Source organism: Sycon ciliatum, chromosome 2 (assembly GCF_964019385.1).
Source record: "Sycon ciliatum chromosome 2, ocSycCili1.1, whole genome shotgun sequence".
Classification (NCBI taxonomy): Eukaryota; Metazoa; Porifera; class Calcarea; order Leucosolenida; family Sycettidae; genus Sycon; species Sycon ciliatum.
In genome coordinates, this window is record NC_088644.1 from 37,409,434 (window position 1) to 37,432,036 (window position 22,603).

General features: G+C 47.3%; 2 protein-coding genes across 2 annotated transcripts; both read right to left on the bottom strand.

Moving 5' to 3' along the window:
- Nucleotides 1-1,378: 1,378 nt before the first annotated feature.
- On the bottom strand, nt 1,379-11,542 carry LOC135809932 (cytochrome P450 4F1-like). The gene is made up of 4 exons (XM_065323380.1): nt 11,259-11,542; nt 4,565-5,267; nt 2,978-3,091; nt 1,379-2,344 (listed from the first exon to the last, which is right to left on the bottom strand). The coding sequence occupies exons 1-4, from the start codon at nt 11,529-11,531 to the stop codon at nt 1,884-1,886; spliced, it is 1,551 nt and encodes a 516-aa protein (XP_065179452.1). The 5' UTR covers nt 11,532-11,542; the 3' UTR covers nt 1,379-1,883.
- A 4,929-nt stretch (nt 11,543-16,471) lies between these two features.
- On the bottom strand, nt 16,472-22,515 carry LOC135809941 (leukotriene-B4 omega-hydroxylase 3-like). Its single transcript, XM_065323389.1, has 4 exons — nt 21,976-22,515; nt 20,333-21,050; nt 19,060-19,170; nt 16,472-17,726 (listed from the first exon to the last, which is right to left on the bottom strand). The coding sequence occupies exons 1-4, from the start codon at nt 22,234-22,236 to the stop codon at nt 17,266-17,268; spliced, it is 1,551 nt and encodes a 516-aa protein (XP_065179461.1). The 5' UTR covers nt 22,237-22,515; the 3' UTR covers nt 16,472-17,265.
- Nucleotides 22,516-22,603: the final 88 nt, after the last annotated feature.

A 22,603-nucleotide genomic window follows, 5' to 3' on the forward strand; every position in this document is an offset into this window, starting at 1 on the left:
TAATGCACCATTTCCTTGGAATTATTGAACACCTCTATTTGGATTCTCGATAAGCTAGCAAGATATTGTTTGTGTCACTTTTCCACCAGACTCAGTGGACTAGCAACAGGGTGGCGAGAGAAAACAGCTCGAATGTCGATGTATGAACTTGTTCGAACCACTAGAGCAGTTTTCAGCCAATGTGTAGGGACTGTGGTATGAGTCTTGTGGATCTGAGACCTTATACTTATAGTCCTGATTACCGACGCACGCACCAGTACCGGTACATGCCAATCAAGATTATTTATGCCAGTACCGCAGTGTGATATGTGCTGATTGCAAAAGCCCATGCAGTGGGATGATTCTGGCTCCTGAAGACAAGAGTAGGTAACTACCCATACCAGTAGACCGTAGTGCGCTCCTCTGACCCATGCAGGCTGTCCATCAAAATCCTCGTCTTCATGTTTTCTTGCACTAGACTAGTTCACTAGCGCAGATCAAACAAGAAGCAGTAGTTTCTAAAATTTATACTGTATAATACATATTTGACATTAAATCTTGGTGCTGTGGCTGTAGCATTTAACATAACGTATATCCTTCCATTGGTCAACAGACCTGGAGTAACGTTGCGATGATGCTCTTCCCAAGGCCAGCGGTTCGGAGTTGCAGACTCTGGACCGGGTTGCGACATGATTTACAGTACATTTGCTGGAAAGAATCATCCATGCTGCATGCCAGTATCCTGAATTTCAACGAACAGGAATTCCAGGAATAGGACACCATATTCACATGGAAAAGAAATCAAGGGCAGTATCACGCTGAATAGAAGCAGGTGTGCACTGTGCAGACCTAATACTTGTAGATCTACACACAAACCATGATAGACCGCAGTATACTACTTGAAGGACAAGTACTCAGGTTGCCTAGGCTAGGCTAGAGGATATGCAATGACAAGCTGCATTAGACTTCAGTGCACCTATTTGTAACAACACACGGGTATTTCCCCATACGGTTCAGGTGGTCGCAAGACCGGGACTCTGCCGACCGAGTTATGGTTGTAGTCAGGAGCAGGGAGCACTGAGCCTGCGCGTCCTTGCCTTGTGTAAACATGCTGTCGAAATCGAAAAAATAAGGGTATTTGTACAGTACTAGTACATGTACTTCTGGCTGGCTGCGTCTCCAGCATAAGTGAGTGTCCAGGACATGTTGAAATACCACTACTCACTAGCACAGTCTCTATCAGAAGTGTAGTGTTTGTACTTGAAACGCCTTGGGATCCTAAACCCAACGAACGGCACCATGACGACTAACGTTTGGCGAAACCAAGCCGCTTGACAAAAAGGGGGTTGAAATGGCAAGTTCACACGCCGCGTGACCAGTGACAGTCTCCATTATATGCTTGGGGCAGCGGGGTACCGGAAATTATCATAGCGCTTATTGAGTGCATATGATAGAGAAGGTAACAGTCATAGACGACCTATTTCAAAAAGTTCAATTTCTTTCCTATGAATAGTATGAGTCAGTAGTAATCATCGGAATCCACATGATATTTCAATATTATTAATGCCGGAATATCTTTTTTTCTTTCTCTCAAGTGACATTGGATATGAAGAGTCTAATAGTTGTCAGCCTACCTAGAAACATATTTGGAAATTGGCCCGATGAGATAAAGTAACTGAATATTCCATGTATCAGCCACAATAGGCTAAAAAACGTGATACCTGAGTCCAGTATCAGCTGCGTCACATCCGATGACAAAATGCTTCACCGTGACCATGGAAGGCTTGGGGCAGTGCCAGTGCCAGCACCATTGTCTGCAAGCTCATTCTGAAGCTGGGTGATGGCAACCCGGTATGTTCATGTTTGCAAAGCAAAACATTGAACAACCACCAGTACCTTTCAGCTCAAATGCTGCTAACGAGCAGATTAATTCCGTTCTTGGCTTGCATGACGACAGCATCTTCAAACATTGGCTCCGGCAGGCTGGGGTCGATGCTTAGTCTCACATGCAGGAGGATGCTAGAAACGGCAGCGCGCAGCACATTCATCGCCAGTGCTTGCCCAATGCAATTTCGAGAGCCGGCTGAGAACGGAATGAACGCATGCAGGTTGCGTGCCGCAACAGCTTCCTCCGAGAATCGGTCGGGCTTGAACGTATACGCATCTGGGTAGAAGTCCTCAGAATGATGCAGTGCAAAGATGTCCATGTTTACAATTGAACCTTTGGGTATTGTGTACTGGTCCAGCTGGATCTCTTGACTCAGCCGACGTTCGATGTAGGCAACCGGGCACGCCATACGCAGGGCTTCCTTGATACATTGTGTGATGAAGGTGAGCTTGGCCAAGTCTTTGTGCCCAACATGACCTGGACAGTATGCATACAACACACAGATATCACAGCAGTACAGTGGTCAAGCATTCACACAGAACACTAAACGGGATCGTTTAGTCAGTTTCCTCTCGACGCAATCTGAGCAGTAGCAGAGGTAGACCGCAGCAGTCATTCAGTGTCAATCACAATCTATCACCGTTTAGTAATACCGTAAAGTGCCGCCAGAGCGCCCCACCATCTCGGCCTTTCGTGGTCGTCTTGTGGAGGGGTTCCTGTCCGTAGGTCATACGACATTGACCTTGTACACACATTGCACGTTATGCAGTCAATCCGCACCCAGCCGTTTACCGTCCAGCGGATGTGAGCTCCACATAAAAAAACCTGCCGAGTGTGACCTTAGTACACTAAGGTTCTCACAACGTACAAACTTCGCAGCACTCCGCCATACGATTTTCTTCCCTTGGCTGTAAAATCAAGGTGGGGCGCTCTGGTGGTACTTTACGCTAATAACCACTCGGCACTGTTACTTTTAAAGTAACATTGCCGAGTGGTTATCTTAAAAGATACTTCAATCTCGTGTTGTGTCGCAGGATGCTACATGACTCCCAGCTGCACACTGACAAGTGCGGCGGGGTGGGGGTGGGGAGTAGAGAACTCGGGGCTCACCTGCGCCGTCATCTGCATATCTCTGTGCTTCTTCCCTGCACTGCTGCTGGATAGCTGGGTCTTTAGCAAGGTAGTAGAAGAGCCACTGGAGGCCACTTGATGTTGTGTCGTGGCCTAGACAAAAACAAAAACAAAAAAAGAATACTCTAATTTCAGCCTCGGAAATTTTCCATGCTCAATATTTTCGGTCTGAGGGCAACAGGCTAGGTTAGGTGAGCAGAACTTTTCGGTACAGACAAGCAGTTCCCTATTGGATTATGCGTGTTAGTGTTTGTTCGGTGCATTGACATTTTAGGTATGAAACAGACGCACCGAAAGTACCGAAAATAAAAGTATACCAAAAAATTGTGAAATTACAGTAGTTAGTCGATTTCTCGTAGTCTAAAACATATTGCAATAATCGATTTTTAAAGTAGGGTCCAGAAGAAAGACAACTTGATAGTGGTTCAAATTGCGTATCTCTCACTTGCATACGATAAGCCAAACTTGCCAAACTTGCCAATTGCATGATCACGTTGCCATAACGACCAGCGCAGTGATGACGCACGTTCTGCTTAGCTCCGTGAGAGAGAAGGTCGATCACTGCAGAATTTGGTCAATTTCAATTGCCTTATTGTATTCACGATGTGGAAGAAGTGCTGTGTTCAATGCTGTTAGTGCCGTGAACTGTTTATCGGCCTTCTCCTGCATTTCTCTAGGCTGACTGTAGCCTCGGAAATGGTTCCTCTAGGAAAATACGGTTGGTATACTGGTAATACTATGCACCATCTCTCCTGAGAGATGTGCAGCAAACTTTCCAAAAAGTACGACATTATTTTAGTTCGTCAATCTCCTCCACCCGTCGTCTCACCTGGCTTCAGAAGGTGTTACGAGAGTTAGGAAAGTCGCCAGGAGCATCACATCCATATTCAGGAAGTTGAAGGAGCAAACGGCATGGTCCTTGGTTGGGGTAAATGCTGAACGTCTGATTTGCCCCAACCAAGATTTCAGCATTCTGTTCGTCACTATTTTCGCTTGCCTGCTGATGTGTCCACACTCCAGCTTTCTCGTATCGGTGTCACGTCCCAGTACACAACAGAGAGGACTACTAACAAACAGTTCACGGCACTACTAACAGCATTGAACACAGCACTTCTTTCACATCGTGAATACAGTAAGACAATTGAAAAGTACCAAATTCTGCTGTGATCGACCTTCTCTCTCCGCACGGAGCTAAGCAGAACGTGCGTCATCACTGCTCTGGTCGCTGTGGCAACGGGATCATACAATTGGCGATTTGGCGTATGCAAGCCAGAGGTATGCCATTTGAACCGATGTCAAATTGTCTTTCATCTGAACCCTACTTGAAAAATCGATGCACTTCCCGTTGAAGGTTAGGGACGTTTAGCTGGGGCCTCATGTTAGCACATGTACTTGGATTATGTTTCTCATCCTCTGCCACAATGTTATCACCTTTTGTTCCCTGCATGTACTGTATGTTCATAGCAGTTTAGCAGAACATGCTACGAAAGCGTTCAAGAAAGCACCTGCATGTTTTTTTTAAATATCCAGGGTCTTTCACAACGCACACACACACACACCACTCACCTTCAAATAGGAACGTATCAACTTGATCGCGTACTTCGGAATCACTCAGCCCGCTGCCATCCTCATCGCGGACGGTGAGCAGGATGTCAACGAAACTGGCACGGCCTTTGCGAATCTTTTGCTGGGCATCCGCCAGGCCGGCTTCAGACAGCGGACCACACTCCTGCAGCTCGTTCCGCCGTTTCTTGATCACAGCTGCGGAGAAATCGTGGCACCTATCGCACACTTCCCGAAGCTGTTTCCCGTTCTTCATCATGAAATAAACGGAGTCCGGTAGCAAGCATTCAATGCTAAGACCCCGGACCATGATGAGCCGTGTGATTTCTCGCACGTCCCGGGTGTATTGAGAGTCCTCCAATTGACAGTTGGACTCGTGTGCCATGATGCAGCGCAGCATGACATCCAGCGTCAGCAAGCGGCATGCCTGCGAGAAATCAAACGCTCTGCTTTGCATCTCGCCATCGCTGACGTGCTGTGCGAGCTTATCAAGCAGGACCTGGCAGGAATCATGCAGTATCGGAGTATACTCCTGTAGGATGTTGAAGTGGAATGCGTTGGTCAGCAGCCGGCGGTCTCTCGCCCATTTCTTGCCACTGCTGACAAGAAGGCCGTCTCCGATGAAGGGCATGATCAGTGAGTAGGTGAACAAGTTCTTTGGCGGCGACGATTTCAGGACGGCTGCCACAAGATCTGCATGGTTAACCTGATATCGGAGGGAACAGTACAGAGAGGCAAAGGGATAGTGGCATGAGTACAGTGAGGGCATATCATAATTATAGTGGTATGCGTACGTATTTGGAAGGAATCAGTCGCTACACTCACACTATTTCCGCAATTCGCACAGTATAGTCCTATAAAGTTGATTGTTCCAATGAGGAACACACGTTTCTTGCCGAACTTGACACTTGACTGACTCACGACTACCATCCAGAGCACACGAGGAGCAGTATATAAGTGGTGCTTTTCAGACACAATCTTCCCCAGCCTACTCAAGCTCAACTGATGAGGGTGAATTCCCCGAAACACTGTGTATTGAGCAGGGAGTAGTGCTTTCTTGCAGGTTTGCAGAGTGGAAGGTGCGATGTGCTCCTCGTGTGCTCTGGATGGCAGTCGTGAGTCAGTCAAGTTCGGCAAGAAACGTGTGTTCCTTGTTGGAACAACCAACTTAATGACTAATACCGCCGAAGTCACAACTTCTAAGTATAGCCCTATGTTAAGTCCATGTTTTTCTTTCTTCAATTTTTGCCATCCCTACTCCACATTATCTTGCTAGTTTACACTGTATATTTAGCACTGTTTTACCTAAATGTTTCACCTTCTCTGCATTAACATGTCCCCTCTTTGTTTTCTCTATTGTGATGTATTTTCCAAATGACGATCGTCACAAGAAAACGTTCTTGGAAACCTTTACGGTCTAGACCTACCTTGCCTGATGTGTTTGAAGTACGAATGCGCAGATTAATTTATTCATAGCCGCATTATTTAAATTTGGATGGAGAAAAAAGAAGAAAAAAAGATTTGCGGTTCGCGTGAGACTCGGCTGGAGACTGAGTTTCCGCATCCGCTGGGACGCCACCGGTGCACCACCCTCAAAGATCAGATCAAGGCGCAGATGCAGCTCCTAAGGCGGTGGGAGGTGAGTAGATCAGACCCACCACCAAAGTGGTCAAAGAGCGAAATCCCATTCGCTGCATCCACGCTTCCCTCGTGCCAGGCCACGAGTTCCCAGTTAAATGTGGGTCGCAGCACGGCGGGAAAAACCCTCCGCTTCCAAGCAGGACTTGAACCTGGTACCCTCTGTTTCTCAATCATGGTCTTAGACCATCCCACTATGTCTGGATGGAGAGCCAAGAATACTTGAAAGTAAATTTATAGAAAAGAAAAGGACTAAGGAACTACAAGTTACGCTTTAATGTCCACTATATAAACATGACCAGGTACTAAACAATCAGCTCATGCGAAAACATTGCACGACACTGACCGACGGTACTATCGCTCTAGAACTAACTGGCTATCAGCTCTAGCACATCTTGGATGCGCATTCCAACAGCCTTCTAACTTGGAAGGTTCTAATATATGATAACATAGGAGGGGAAGTTAGTTGTAGAATGTCAGTACCGTCGGTCAGTGTCGTGCAATGTTTTCGCATGAGCTGATTGTTTAGTAACTGGTGGTGTTAGTGGACATTATAGCGTAACTTGTAGTTCATTGGTCCTTTTCTTTTCTATAAATTGTTATCTCCACGTAGATTATTAATAATACAGCTGCTCACATACAGCTTTGGTATCGTGAACTGGCGACACGTAGAATTACAGCAACTGGATATCTTGCTCAGGAAGAAGCTCACCAAGAAGAGATGGCATCACCCTCGGGCTGACAAAGAGAGGGTGCATTAGGTGCGTGGCGAAGGCGACCGTGGATTCCAGAGTGTGGTAGATCTACATGAATGATCCATCATCCAGATCAATAAATACATCGAGGGCCACCAAGACCACATTGCCATTGCTCTCCTGAACCAGTACCATCATGGAAAAGCTAAATACTCTGTCTCCAGTGATGCTGTGAGATTTTTGGCAAAGATTTGTATGGAGGAGTCAGCCAAATGGGAGCAGATACGCCAGGGATACCAGCGGCATAGGGAGGATATAATTAGAAAGAAGCCTCTGCATGGCCAATTTTGGCTGATGCTTCAGGATGCTGAGCTGGATCGAGGGCTCTCCTTTACGTGGTTGCGGTCTTCTGTCTTTCGTCCGGCGACGGAAAGTATTGTTATGTCCATACAGGACCAGGCTGTCCCAACACGGAACTTACAAGAAAAATTTATTCGAGGAACGAGTGTATTCAACAACACGAGCTGTAGGATGTGTGAAAGGACAAGGAAACGGTTTTCCACCTTATTGGAGCATGCACGGCTTGTGCTGGAAGTCATTATGTCAATCGCCACAACAGATTAGCAAAGGATCTTCACTGGACGCTGTGCAGGAAGTATGGTGCATCGGGCATTTCAAATAAATACACAAGTCACCAGCTCACTAAAGTCGTGTACAGTGCTGAAACGGATGTGTCAGTCTACTGGGAAGTGCCAATTCCAACAGCAAAAAGACCCGGCATTATTATCAAGGGCAAAGATGAGGCATTATGAGGCATTGCTTGTGGACGTAAGTGTCTCTCTGGACAGGAACATCCGCCGAAAATCTGTCGAAAAGACACAAAAATATCCAGGCCTGTGGCGTGAGGCGGAACAGATGCGACAGGTTTGATGTCACTTCAGCTGGACTTCCTTACTGTGATACTAAAATGGTTGTCTCCTCGTCGATTATTTAAAGGGGAAGTCCGGTGAAAAATTTAAATTTCACAGTTCGTAGAGTTCGGGGCGCTGAGTCGAATGGTCTTTGTCCGAGGAGGCTGCGGCCAATGGTTCGTCAGATACGCCCAATCGAACATGTGCGAATTTGAGCGCGCATCACCCAGATCCAGGTGATGACGTCACAGCGTGCAGCCAGGTAGCCACGCCATCTAGTTGTGTACAAAATGGCCATATTCGGAGGGCGTTCGATTGGGGAACCGTTTGTCGCAGCTTCTTCGGACCAAGACCATTCAATTCAGCGTTACAAACACTACGTACCCTGTGATTTTCAGCTCGGTAAACCTCGAGGTTATACCGTATTTTAGCCGTTTCCGAGTTGGACCTTTTCCGTCGGCATGCACTGGCGCATGGCCTCTACGGCTCTTGTCTAGCAATGCGCTGCGTGCGTGCTAGCTGTAGTGTAGTGTAGTCAACAAACTCGACTACTCATTACACACGGAACTACTCCCGCACTGCCGTGCTGGGGTAGCTAGCTACAACAGGACTCAGAAAACTAGTCAACACACAGACTTGTCATGTCCTACACTTGTATCAGTCGTATTGTACAGTCATGCAGGCAGAGAACGTGCGTTTCTCCTTGCCGGTGCCGGTGGTTGTGCTTTGAGAAAGAAAATTTTAGTTTTCCGCTCCCGCCTCATTATTTTATGCTACAGCGATGAGTGCACAACCGTGAGTCGCGACAAGTCAATAGACAAAACAGGGAACAGCTCCCGGACCTAGAATTTTCAGATCCTGTAGCGTTGCGAACGAAGAGTCGTGCCCGTGGTTCAAAGAGCCTGCACTGTTCTCCAATTGAGTGGTCCGAAATATGCCAAGTTCGCACCAAAACATCACCATGTGGCAGGCTACTGGAGTGTAAGCGAATCGGTATGGAACAACATTTAGAGCACTCGCATCACTCTTCTCCATTTTGGCGACTCTGCTCTCCAGCGATCTGATAATTATTATATCAGCCTCGTCTGCAATAGCTGCTGCTTTTTCATCAGTCGGAAACTCAGTAGCGCTCACTCTTGACCGCGCGGCCATTTCTTCAGTTGAATACCGAGGTTTCAGCCCCAGACCGAACTCATGAAGGTCACCCATGGCTGCATCTCACTCTCACAAGGAGTTACGTCTTCGGGGTCACCTACTATCGGTCGCCAAATCATTTGAAATAGCACTGACACTATTGCTTTCACGCAGTCCTTTGACCTAGCTGCACGCTATGACGTTGCGGAGGGTGTGGCGCGGCCGCATGACGTCATGGCACAGCCCCCCGAAACTCAGTTTTTCAAACGGAAATATCTCGAGAACGCTTTGTCGGAGACACGTGGGACCAACACCATTCGACTCAGCGCCCGAAACTCTACCGACCCTGAAATTTAAATTTTCACCGGACTTCCCCTTTAAATAATAAGAACAGCTCACATACCGTGGAGATTGGATATACCGACCTTGGATATACATAACGAGAAATCGAGTTAGCGACAAAATTCTGTCGCCCAATTTGTTTGGCAAGTCCTTTCTGTACATTATACAGTCAGACCTCGCATAACCGCACACATCCGTTTTCCCACAAAATATCCGGATAGGCGAGGGAACTGGATAATCGAACACGCATACTGTATTTGTACATGGCATATGCTGTAAATCGGTAACCAACAATTTTCTTCCGGATGGCGAGGGATCCGGATAAACGAGGACCGGATAAGCGAGGTCTGACTGTAGATCGGGTATATATAATATATAATATTCGCGGGATCCGCGTTAGCATCACTTGAATGTTCAGAAACACACAAGCTATAGCCTTCGCTTCCGCAGGCCACCACTATGCCTTTACACCTTAGTGGCGAATGCAGACCTCACAAGTGAGTCAGGGGAGAGGAGGTGAGTCTCTCAACCAATCGGGCGTGTAACGGCCCATAACCCTGTAAACTGCATCCTTGTTATCCTCACTCGAGCTGTAAGTACCCAGTTGACCGTGGGTGTCGGCGCAGTTCAACACGCGTAAAAAGTCTTTTTACACGCTCCCTGCTGCCAGCGCGGGTCTCGAACTCGGGACCTCATGATTCGCAGGCAGGCCTGCAAACCAATCGGCCATATGCGTTGGTCCGGGTATAACAACCTCGAAAATAACGACAGATCGAATTTACTGACACTTTTTTGGTGCCCGAAGACCTGAAAACTTGTGAAAATACATCGAGTATAACGACTTTCCTCTTGTATTAGGCAGACTGGCATGCATTGAATATGGCTGGGTCACGTGCTCGGACTTCCAGGCCAGGTCACTCCACGCGTGCTTTAGTAATTAATTTTACATTGCGGCCGCAGTGCAGCGGTGTATACATGACTTTTGCCATGCAAGACATACGTGTATGCACATACACATCTGAAATCCTGCATTATGCACATGCATATCTGCAATATTATTTCTGTCATTTTGACATTTATTTATTTATTTCACCTTCCCGTGGCCAGAGAATATAGGCCAATATGGAGGGAGGGGGACATACATCTATTATATTCCAAAGATGAAGCTGCAGTAAACCTCAGCCCTTCTTCAGACTTGATATACATTGCATGCTAAATGACATTTAGTATGCAAGGTATTTCCTATTTAGTATGCAATGCATTTAGTATGCAATTTAGTATGCAATGTATATCTTCACATTGTGAAGATCGATTATAATGACATTTCGTTTTCTCCCAAAGTAATGTCGTTATAATGATCACTTACATCCAATCTCCCCTGTATTACAGTAAAACCTGTCAAGGCGACCACTCGGATAAGGCGACCACCTATCCCAGAAGACCACTGGAACCAGGACCAAGGGATGCTGTTTCAGTCAAATGACCCTGGATAAGGAGACCACCTGGTAACAGAGACCAGGTTTTGAAGGTCCCTTGAGCGGTCGTCTTAGACAGGTTTCACTGTACTTAGAATCGAGCTCTACGCATCTGTGAGTGGGATGGTTCCATTCGTGTCTGTTTTCGGCTAAGACAAAGGCTTCAGGGACAGTGATGTTGGTTTTCTTCAGGTCTTGCTTTATAATGTCGGTCCATATGGTTGGTGACTATGATAAATTACAGTACACTAGTATAGGCCATGGGTTGAAGGATAGCACCATGATAGCACCATAGCCTAGGCCATGTGGATCAGTCTAAGTGTGATTTGGATTATCAGAACACATTTTCTGCTGTCCAATGGTGTTCGGATAATCGGGGTGATTGCTATGTACGTAAGATCTTATGTGCTAATATTCTAATTTCCGATTGCCACAAACAGGTTTTAGTGTTCTCGTATACTGTAATAGGGGGCATACACCCGAATGCGGCAGCTTTACGTACCACTAGAAATGGTATGGGTCCAACCATGAAGCGGTAGAGACGTCGCTCCGCTGCCGAGAACTTCGGAACGGTCTCATGGAAATATCGCGGTCGATCCACCACGTCTGGCAGGTTGCCCAGAAGCCAGTGATAGCGAAGATGGGATGCGCTCGGGATTTTGAACAACAGGTAATAGAAGCGAGCGAAGCTCGCTAGTCTCGCTATAACCCATGCTAGCAGACCGGCAAGCAAAACACTTACAAAGAAATTGGTTCCCGGTGGCGAAATCATCATCAATAATTGAATTACTTGCTACTTTCGTGGATGTAGGCTATAATCATTATTAATTTAAAAAAAATATTATTTTATTATTAAAGGGGAAGTATACCCTAAAACCAACGCATATGGCCGATTGGTTTGCAGGCCTGCCTGCGAATCATGAGGTCCCGAGTTCGAGACCCGCGCTGGTAGCAGGGAGCGTGTAAAGACTTTTTACGTGAGTAAAGACTTTTTATGCGTGGTGGGGGGGCCGACACCCACGGTCAACTGGGTACTCACAGCTCGGAGTGAGGGTAACAAGGATGCAGTTTACAGGGTTATGGGCCGTTACACGCCCGATTGGTTGAGAGACTCACCTACTCTCCCCTGACTCACTTGTGAGGTCTGCATTCGCCACTAAGGTGTGCAAGGCATAGGCATAGTGGTGGCCTGCGGAAGCGAAGGCTAGTTTGTGTGTTTCTGAACATTCAAGCGATGCCAACGCGAATCCCGCGAATTATTATTATTATTATACCCTAAAATCAAATTTTCACCAGTTGTAGTCTTCTGGGTGCTGAGTCGAATGGTCTTGGTCCGAGGAAGCTGAGACGCTCCCTTCCTACTTGAATCCCAATCGAACTCGCGCACTTCCACCGAAACTGGGTGACTGCGCCCTACTAGATGGGGATTTGTATGCAAAATGTCACTAAAAGCGCCATTTCGTTCTTATAAAAGCACGGATGACCGCGATTGGTCCATATGTTGTACTCTTTTGGACGCTGAGTCGACTGGTTTTGGTCCGAAAAGGCTGCGATGCAGCGTTCCTCCTTTATTCCCAATCGAACATGGTTGAACAAGCGGTCACGTGCTCCTGGGTGCCCAAATCACCTGGTCACCACGCCAGCAGGCGACAACTTTCACACCAAGGTTGAACTGGAGTTCAACTCGAGTGACAGGACTGCACAAACAGGCTAGTAAGTTAGGCTGCGTTTACACGGAGACGAAACGACACGAAACGGAACGAAACGGAACGAAAACGGGCTGCACGGTGACTTCATGTGCACCAACTAACGACATGGCGTCCTTTCATGCGGTTTACCGCACGGATTTATGAAGTCGGACATATTCCGATTTATTTGCATCAATCGCACAAAATTAGGTACATTTCTCTTGTAAACCCTGTCAGTTTGAGAATTTAGACAAACACCGAACAAATTTTAGCCGCGACGAGGATCGGGAGGAATCCATCATAATTATTTTACATAGCTACTACCATCACGTCGACCGAGTGAAGATCGAAATGATAATGGAGTGGAGAGAAGAAGACCTGAACTAGAGTGCTTGAGAGACTATGTAGTGTCACATGAGAATTGCTTCGTTAGGAAGGCTCTCCTTTTGAATGGAGAAGCCCAACAACGTCGCTGATTTGCATCGCCGTTTTCAAGCGCTGATCTGCAGTAGGAATGTTTCTGTAAATTATTCGTAGTTGTGGACGTGGATGGATTCAGCGCTCTGTTCTCTCAGCAAGCCTACTCAGTCCAACACGAAGGACTTCCATGAGCGAAACAACGTGCTCCTCGAGCAAGTGCAGCTCGGGGTAATATGGCCAATGCCACGGGAGACCACCTCGTGCCTGCATAAGGCCAAGAATTGATGGCAAGAAATCTTTGATGAGCGCCTTCGACTTCAAGGACGCAATATTATATCTCCTCAGCAGTAACTGCAGCGCTCTTGCTGAAAATATCACTGCAAGCATGCACTAGGCATGATTTAGTGAAGAGCTACTTGTACTAGCGATTGGAGATTTGGTGTTGGCATATCTGCTCCATCATGGTAACTGGTGCGCTTGTCAAGGCAGTGCAGTTTCTGCTGCTGTTTCACAAGCCATATGCGCAGTGAGTAGGAATTTGTTGTATGATAGCTGAGGATCACCAGCCTTCATGGACAAACCTATATTGGGACTGGTTGCTGAACAGTGCACACCTAAATCTCTCAGCAAGCTCTCTTGCTCAGCTGGTGACGAACACTATATACCCGCTGCTTTGGGCTTGCAGCCCCGTCTCCCGACCGTAGACCGATCGAAAGGCTGTCACGGTCCTGTGACCATCGGCGTACAGTTGACACTGATGGGGCATCGGATGAAGTGCTGGCGTCAGTAATTCTCTGGTATACCTGGAATCTACATCTACAGCTGGTTTCGACTTCCAGCCATTCTTCGCTAGTTATGCTTGTGACTATCATGCCAGCAAGTCGATCAGCAGCATCACCTCGCATCTTTGATGGTGAGGCCTGCAAAACGTCACCGACCAGTGACGATGCTCAAATAGGGCACCCTACCAGAGCTGGCGCAGTGTATGGTGCAGTCTTTCATGAATCCATAAACTATGCTGTTTGGCTGCTGTAGCTCTGACGCTTGCGTGTGTGCCTTACATTAAGGACAGCGGGCCATCTGCTCTAGCCATTTGCCAATGCATGCACGGCTGAACGTCTACCAGCAAGCTGCAAACACTTCTCTCCCTACCTGTGACATAGTGGACATTGTGCGTGTGTTATTGCATTCCTATCTGAACTGTTCTGGATGCAGAGATTTACCCACTAAGCCCTAGAGAAATATGAATAAATACTATACTACTACTACTATTACTAAACTTGGTATGCGGGTGTGACGTGCTGCTGCTCATCAGATTCGGTCCATGCGACGCTCGTGTTTTTAGTTTTGTTATTTTGTCTTCCTTTTTTCAATTCGTAAACTGAACAGACTAAACTATCCAGTGATCAGGTACTGGTGTGGTGGGGCGAGGTTTTGTTGGTGATGCTGCTGTCAGTGGTGGCGGCGTGCATGTGCTCGTGCTTGCGGGCGATGGCCCACGTTTTCTCCCATGCCGCAAGTTTGTCTTGCGTTTGTGTTTTGCATTTGGACTTCCTGCCAGGCTTGGAAGACTTGCATTTCAAACAGTTTGTCCCACTGTGTGGCTCCCAGTCTTTGAACGGTGTACATCCACCTCTGGAGCTCCAGAGAATGTTGGGCCCCTGGCAGTAGCAGTGCATTCCATGGCCAATTTGCAAGTGTGGCAAAAAAGTTCAGGGTGTATTTGGTTTCATCCACATTGAGATGAAACACTGCCAAAATGGATTGAGTATGATCTGCCACACGATACTTCGTCCGTCCACTCCTTGACGCGAATTTCTCCCCTCCAATACGACAACACGACGACAGGAAGCTAACATGAGCCTCCATTTCTGAACAAAATAACGTCTCTAACATGGCCACGAAAAGCTACAGTGATGCACGTCAAGCTTAGGAATACACAAAATCGGAAGGCTAGGACATCGAGGTATACTAGAAAATTGTCTGCGAGGCGGAGAAAATTCGCTGACGAGGTTGGTGAGCCCTTGAAATCGAGCGACGATCCAAAAATAATTGCACCCACGTCGAGAAAGAAACCATGCGTAGCGCGTGGGTAACCCAAAAAGATCGCTCGAGCGGCGGCACAGTCGAAGGCAAGGCCAGTCCAAGCTCTAAACTCTATCGAATGACCTGGCAAACACCCGTGGTTTCGGTTGACCTTGCCCGTTTGAGATGGAAGTCGAGCGAAATTGCAAACATACGACTAGGCCAGATCGCGTAAAAAATGAAAAAGATTAAAATTTGGCCGCCATATTAAATGAACGCGCTTTGCATGCATGGGACAGCCGTGGCTGGCCTCGAATCGTTTTCAAACCGTTTACACGAGAACGGCAAATCGTTTTGAACCGTTCACACGAAAACGGAAAACGGGCGATCAGGCTGGAGTTAGCACGTAGATCTACGTGCTGGCTTGGCGCAAGGGCGGGAAGTAACACGTTAGTTGGAGTTGGTATGTGCTGGTGGTCGCAAACTCAGGTATTTCCCGCGAAATATAGTCCCGCGCGGAATGGTTTCTATGACCGCGCTCCGTTTCCAATCGTTTTCACTGTTTTCATCGTTTACACGAGAACGAAAACGTTTTCAAAACGTTTTGAAAACGTTTCAAAACACTTTGAAGTGCGTTTCCATTTCGTTCCGTTTAGGTATCGTTTTCGGGCGTTGTCGTGTAAACGATAGTAGTAAACGCAACGATTTCGTTCCGTTTAGGTCCTACTTCGTTGTCGTGTAAACGCAAATCGTTTTCAATCGTTGTCGTGTAAACGCAGCCTTAGTTGTACCCTGCAGGCACGGTGACCAGGTGACTGGTGTACGCAGGAGCACGTGACCACTTGTTCAACCATGTTCGATTGGGAATAAAGGAGGAACGCTGCATCGCAGCCTTTTCGGACCAGAACCAGTCGACTCAGCGTCCAAAAGACTACAACATATGGGCCAATGGCGGTCATCCGTGCTTTTATAAGAACGAAATGGCGCTTTTAGTGACATTTTGCATACAAATCCCCATCTAGTAGGGCGCAGTCACCCAGTTTCGGTGGAAGTGCGCGAGTTCGATTGGGAATAAAGGAGGAAGGGAGCGTCTCAGCTTCCTCGGACCAAGACCATTCGACTCAGCACCCCGGCCCCGAAGACTACAACTGGTGAAAATTTGATTTTAGGGTATACTTCCCCTTTAATTTTGCTTCTTGACTTTTGTAGTTTTAGAATAGTGCTTGCAGTGCACATGGTGCATTCATGCATGCAACGATCGGATATCGAGACATAAGTCATCACTCCTGTACTGGGGATATCATGGACTCCAGTCTTCTCAAAGACTGTAGACCTAAGTAGTCGTCAACAATCATGCAGACAATGGCACTCGATATGAACCCCTCCAGAGTTCCCAACTCCGTCACCTACTGTACCTGATCACCACCAATCATCATTAAAATTATTTTATCATCATTATCACTAAGTCTTGTCCCACTCGCCATAGCCGCATGTCACTTAGCAGTCCCAAACACGAAATGGTTGCACAGCGGATGCCGTGTTGTACATGGCCCCATGCAATATGGATTGGATTGCCAGTATGCCGGATGGCCAAGGTCAAGATGGATATCCATTAAAAAAATAAAGTATTTGACGATCCATCACTCAAGGAATTTGAACTCGGAAAATAAGAAAATAGAAATTCAAGTATTCCTAAGGTGGAGGGAGTTGAAATGGGAAAAGTCTGAAGGAAATACTCACTGCCACCACGGAATAGCATATAGATATAAGAGATGTTTGGTCGTCGAGAATAGCATTCTGAACTTGTGACGCCGCAGAATGCAATCGAACAGGGACATAAATGCATTCTTTCATGTTCAGTGCTTGCGTCGGTATTTCGTCACGAGAGTGACCAAGAAACATCTAAAAATTGCCGAATTGAAATCCCCTTTTAATTTTTTGGAAATGGGAAGTGATCAAGGTAAAGTATGACAAGCCGAGAAAGAAGAGATACAGAGGAAATGCATTCAGAATATTCCACATGATTGCAAAATGTAGTGTAATCAAGAAAGGACCATCTAGGAATACATGACATGCAGTACGTCAACATACTGTAAGGGGTGAATACAACTGCTGAATTCTGCGGTTTCCCGGATATGTGCTCTGAGCACCGACATGCCATTAAAGACACACCACCGGAAATGCTAATAAATTGTACAATACCAGCTGTAACAATGTCGACTAAACTCTACAGAACACGGACGCTGGATATTGCTTTGAGTTGACCATACTCCCATGAGAATGAATATTCTATCATTTCTATGGACGACTTGCCTTGGATTTACATGGCTAAGTTAAGCCGATGCATGAGTCATACTCATAATCTGACCAAGTTAGTTAACGGCTCTTGACCTGAAGATTGATGCCATTCTCGGCTCTCACGATCAGCGCGTCATTGTATAGTGGCTCGGGTAGGCTGGGGTCTACAGCCAAATCAAAGCGCACCAGGACACTGGCCACCGTCATCCGCAGCTCGTTCATGGCTAGTGCTTGGCCGATGCAGTTTCGCGGGCCAGCTGAGAACGGGGCGAGTGCATGGGGGTGACGACCGGCAGCATTCTCTTCTGAAAACCGGCTTGGGTCAAACGTGTATGGGTCTGGATAGACACTGGGGTTATGATGGAGTGAGAAGATGTCCACGGTGGCAATGGAATTGGCAGGAATGAAGTAGCCACCGATGTACATGTCATCCATAGTCTGCCGCTCAATATAGGACACTGTGCTGGTCATTCGCAATCCTTCTTTGATACATTGGTTGATGAACTTCAGCTTGCCTAAGTCCTCATGCGAAACAAAGCCTGAAAAGAGAACGGAACATGTAAAGTTGCACACACTGGGACCAGATTTCCATTTTATCATGCAGATACGATGTTGAATGTTGCGGGGTGGTGGTGGCAGTGGAGAGGGGAAGGGTAGATGTCGGGACCATAGCACCTGATCCGGCGGCCATGGCCAGCCGGACCTTTTTTCGAAAAGGCTGACCTACCCAAATTATGCGAAACTGGGGCTCTGTCAATAATGTTCATTTCAAAGTTTCTGGTCAAGCATGCCTTTTGACCTGACCCCCTGATATCCCAGTGCTACAGCCCTGCATGCAAGGACGTCACAGCCGGGGCCGCCCCACTTTTGCGGCCGATTTTTTTGCACACTGCAACAAAGGGCAATGGTCCCAGCTCAGCGCAAACGTGGCGAATACTGAAGAATCCTTGTCCCCGATCGTGGCGTATTCTTGTTTTGTTGCAGAAACAAGAAGTCTTTCATTGTAGTTATTTGTACACTGAAATAGCACCAAACGCCCTGAAATGCTTGCAATTGGCTTCAACTTTCGAAATTATTTCCCGGCGAGTGCCCCCGCACCCTCATCCATCATGGCCAACCCCACCTCCAAAGTCCTGCTGCATGTGCACACCCTCACATTGCAAGCCACTCCAATCCAATTAATTCCTGAAGCAGAGGAGCCAGTTGAGCACTTTGGGGAGAATCCCTGGATGTGTAACTATGTACAAGACGGCTTACACATGGTGATCGGTTCAAGCAATCAATCTCAGCTCCAACAATGTGGCCAAGTAAGGTGGAAGGGGTTACTACAATAGAAGCTGCATGGAGAGTGAGTACCCCAGAATCTAACCCAACACTCACAGGAAAGCAGATACATGTACATATACACGGAACGTTGGAACCTAGTCATAGAAGTTGACAGTGAAGCTGACAATTTTAGAACAATGCCCCTCAAGTTTATTCCATCCTGGTCCAGGCACTATCGTAGCAAACAACAAACCACAGCGCCAAGGATGTTCATACTCAGTGAGAAAGAAAGAAGAACGACGGAGAGAAGGAGCGAGTGGGAACTGGAGAGAGAGAGAGAGAGAGAGAGAGAGAGAGAGAAAGAGAGAGAGAGAGAGGGAGAAAGAGAGCCGTTCGTTCTTCGGAGTATCTGTTAGTACTAGCAGATGATGCATGGAAGGAGAGAGTGGTCCGGTCTAACAGTTACGCCTGTCTGTCCACATGCAAGCCTGTGCAACTACAACAGAGGGCTCACTGCTCTAACTTCTAAGTACATGTACATGTACACGTACACGTATGAAGACTAAAGAGCAAGCCTACTGTACAGCTGTTGACAACATGCCTCACCATCGGCATTGGCGTAAGTCACGGCTTCTTGCCTGCACTTCTCTTGGATATCAGGATGCTTGGCTAAGTAGTAAAACATCCACTGCATAGCGCTGGACGTTGTATCATGACCTGCAGCATTCACGTAGCATGCCGACACACACGCACGCACGCACGCACACACACACACACACCCGTACACATAGATGTCAGAATACACACTGAACATTACTTGTACATCTTCAATGTAAACATGGCAAGACGGTAGAGATATCCTGTTCAATTTTCAATGCCATCCCGTTAAAGGGGAAGTGCATCAATTTCTTCTAGTAGGGTTCAGATGAAAGACAATTTGACATCGGTTCGAATGGCATCATCTTGCTTGCATACGATAAGACAAACTCGTTAAATTGCCATATACGTTGCCATAGCGAACAGCGCAGTGATGACGTGCGATCGACTTAGCTCCGCCAGATAGGTCGATCACTGTAGAATTTTGTCATTTTCAATTGTCGTATTGTCACTATTGTGTTCACAACATGAAAGAAGTGCTGTGCTCCATGTTGTTAGTGCTGTGAACTGTATATTAGTAGTCCTCTCGGTTGTGTACTGGGACGTGACGTCGACAGGAGAAAGCTGGGGTGCGGAGACATCAGCAGACAAGCGAAAAAGTGACGAACCAAGTGCAGGAATCTTGGTTGGGGCAAATAAGACATTCACCATTTACCCCAACCAAGGAACATGCCGTTTTCTCTTTCCACTTCCTGAAGATGGATGTGATGCTTGCTGGCAACTCTCCTAACATCTTCTGAAGCCAGGTGAGATGACGGGTGGTGGAGATTGACGAACGGCATACTAGTAATGTCGTACTTTTTTGAAAGTTTGCTTTTACACTTGGTATTCGCCATCTCTCCTGAGAAATTTTAAAAACTTTCTCAGGAGAGATGGCGAATACCAAGCGTCTTCTCCTAGAGGAACCATTTCCTTGACTACAGTCAGCATCGGGAAAGGCAGCCTGGAGTATGCAAGCGAGAGATATGCCATTCAAATATTCTGCTTGGTGTAACGACAGGCTAGAGGTGTGTACTATAAACAGCCTAATGCTTGCGACGTATTCATGTTTGCTAATTTTGCGAGAAGAGCAGAACGCAAACAATAACCACCATCAAATCAAACTTCAACAGTGGGTGTATACGTGTGGCCACAGTGCTCCGCAATGTTTGCCATCGTAAACTCACTGGTTCTGAGAAATCTCAAAACGTTAGTGACGCAAACATTGAGCGGTTTACAGTACCTTCAAAGAGGAACGTATCCACCTGGTCGCGGATTTCCGCATTGCTGAGCCCTGCACTGGTGCCGTCCTCGTCCTTCAGAGTCAGCAGTATGTCCACGAAGCTCAGCTTGCCCTTCTTGATTAGCGTCATAGTGTCAGTTTGGTGAGCAGGACTTCCCGGAGCCAGACTGCCATCTTCTTCTAGCTCCTTTACCCTGCGCTCAATGATGCCAGCAGAGAATTCGTGACACATGTCGCAGATCTTCTTAAAGTTGGCGCCATCCTTCGTCATGAAGTAGATGAAGTTGGGCATGAGTGCTCCAACCGACATCATGCGTTTAACAATGTAATCTGTTGCCGCGCGCACACCCACAGTATACTCAGACTCTTGCAGCTGGCAGTTGGATTCGTAGCCCATTGTGCAGCGAAGTATCACGTCCAGAGTGAGCAAGCAGCACGCCTCGGAGAAGTCAAATGCCTTGTTCTGCGTCTCAGCGTCACTGACATGCTGTGCAAGTTTCTCCAGCAGTACCTGACAGGAGTCATGCAGCAACGGTGTGTACTCCTGTAGGATGTTGAAGTGAAATGCGTTGGTCAGCAGTCGGCGGTCTCTCGCCCACTTCGTGCCACTGCTCAGCAACAGGCCATCGCCAATGAATGGGAGTAGATTGGAATATGCAAACTGGTGCTTGGGCGACGCCGTGCGGAGGACCTCAGCCACTGTCTCCGGGTCACTAACCTGGGAGCACAAACACAACACCAGTGCACAGTCCAACAGTGGCACCACAAGATATACATTGTACTAGTATGTGGCTGGAAGCCTGGTGTGTTACTGACTGTAGTGTACAAAGGGCAGCTTTAGCATGGCGACAATTTCGGCAGAAACCGCTGCACTGGCTTTCATGCTTCCGTTGGAGGTGACCTAGATGATGACCCTTCCCCCCCCCCTCCCCCACTCTCTCTCTCTCTCTCTCTCTCTCTCTCTCTCTCTCTCTCTCTCTCTCTCTCTCTCTCTCCTCTCTTGGCATCCTGATGCAAACAATGACATGATCGGACATACTGCATCCTATCCCTAGTCCTAGTTCATTTCACTGTGCTGAACCTTTACTGTATTCCATGTATAGAGGTTTAGTATGCAAATGATTTCATGCCGTGAGTCAGCGGAACCGCTTAGGGGCGCTAAGTATATAGCGTGAGACAGCGGAATCGCTAATGGGCGCTATGTACATGTATGCTGCGTGAGTCGCTAGTGCAAGCGCAGCACTGCGCCGGGACTTCGCCAACGCATCTCAACTGATGATGTAGTCGCATTAGACCTCTATACTGTGTAGTAAATAGGCATTGACGGATAATGGTCGAAAAGGTGGCAGATTCAGCTCCAAAAGCAGTGAAATTGGTAGAACCATACAAACCTTATGGCGAGCAATTCCTCGAATTCTGCTCCATTTCTTTATCCACATACCAAACATGCATGAAACTTACCAGAAAAAGTACCGAATTCTGCCAATTTTTCTGCCGGCATTATCCGCATATGCCTAGTACTAGTAAAGTGCTGTACTCTGTCAAACAAACAAAAATTATGAGTACAAGGTCATCATCATGCAAACTAATTTCGAGAGTAGCATGACTGTAGGCTAGTGTAGGCCTGCTTGGCCTTGGCTTACCATCACTGCTGGTGCTCTGAACAGGCCAACCTCAAAGCGCCGAATCCGGTGCTGCTCCTGTGTGTAACGCGGTGTGACCTCATACAACACCTTGACCCGATCCACTACGCTCGGAAAGTTACCCAACAGCCAGTGTCGGTCGTGAAATTGAATAGCAGGCAGCTTGGCCAGGTAGTAGTGACGCCGAACATACCTGGCAAGCTTCGGAAGAAGCCATGCCAGGACCACAAGCGCTAAAACTGACGCCGCGGCGCTCACCATGATTCTCGTCGAACACTAGGAAATGAGCTCTTGGCTAGGCTGGATTGCCACTAGTAATACTGGTACATTGTGCTAATAATGTGCCAGCCTGATGCTGTCCGGAAGAGCCTTTTGCAGTTCAGCTTTCGTTGTCTCGCCGCTGGGCTGCGTGAACTAATGCTTTCACAGGATTTGTTCGTGCTGCTGAGTCAGTCCCAGTGGTAAGTATTAGTTATGGCTTATGCTCAAAATGATTATGGCGGCGAGCCTTCCAAAGACTAGCTAGCTGCCAGCCAGGAGCTAGCTAGTTGTGACATAAAAAAAAGAAAAGCCAGAAACAATGTGTGAGCCCGCAGCACGTCGTTGAGCATGAGAGCAGCTGGTGCTG

Excerpts from the sequence above, each read along its gene's own strand:
- LOC135809932 (XM_065323380.1), bottom strand. The coding sequence starts at position 11,531 with ATGATGATTTCGCCACCGGGAACCAATTTCTTTGTAAGTGTTTTGCTT. Across the intron at positions 5,268-11,258 it reads GACCCATACCATTTCTAGTG|GTTAACCATGCAGATCTTGT; the intron begins GTACGTAAAGCT and ends CTCCGATATCAG. Across the intron at positions 3,092-4,564 it reads TGATACGTTCCTATTTGAAG|GCCACGACACAACATCAAGT; the intron begins GTGAGTGGTGTG and ends GTTTTTGTCTAG.
- LOC135809941 (XM_065323389.1), bottom strand. The coding sequence starts at position 22,236 with ATGGTGAGCGCCGCGGCGTCAGTTTTAGCGCTTGTGGTCCTGGCATGG. Across the intron at positions 21,051-21,975 it reads TCAGAGCACCAGCAGTGATG|GTTAGTGACCCGGAGACAGT; the intron begins GTAAGCCAAGGC and ends TTGTGCTCCCAG. Across the intron at positions 17,727-19,059 it reads GACTTACGCCAATGCCGATG|GCTTTGTTTCGCATGAGGAC; the intron begins GTGAGGCATGTT and ends TTCTCTTTTCAG.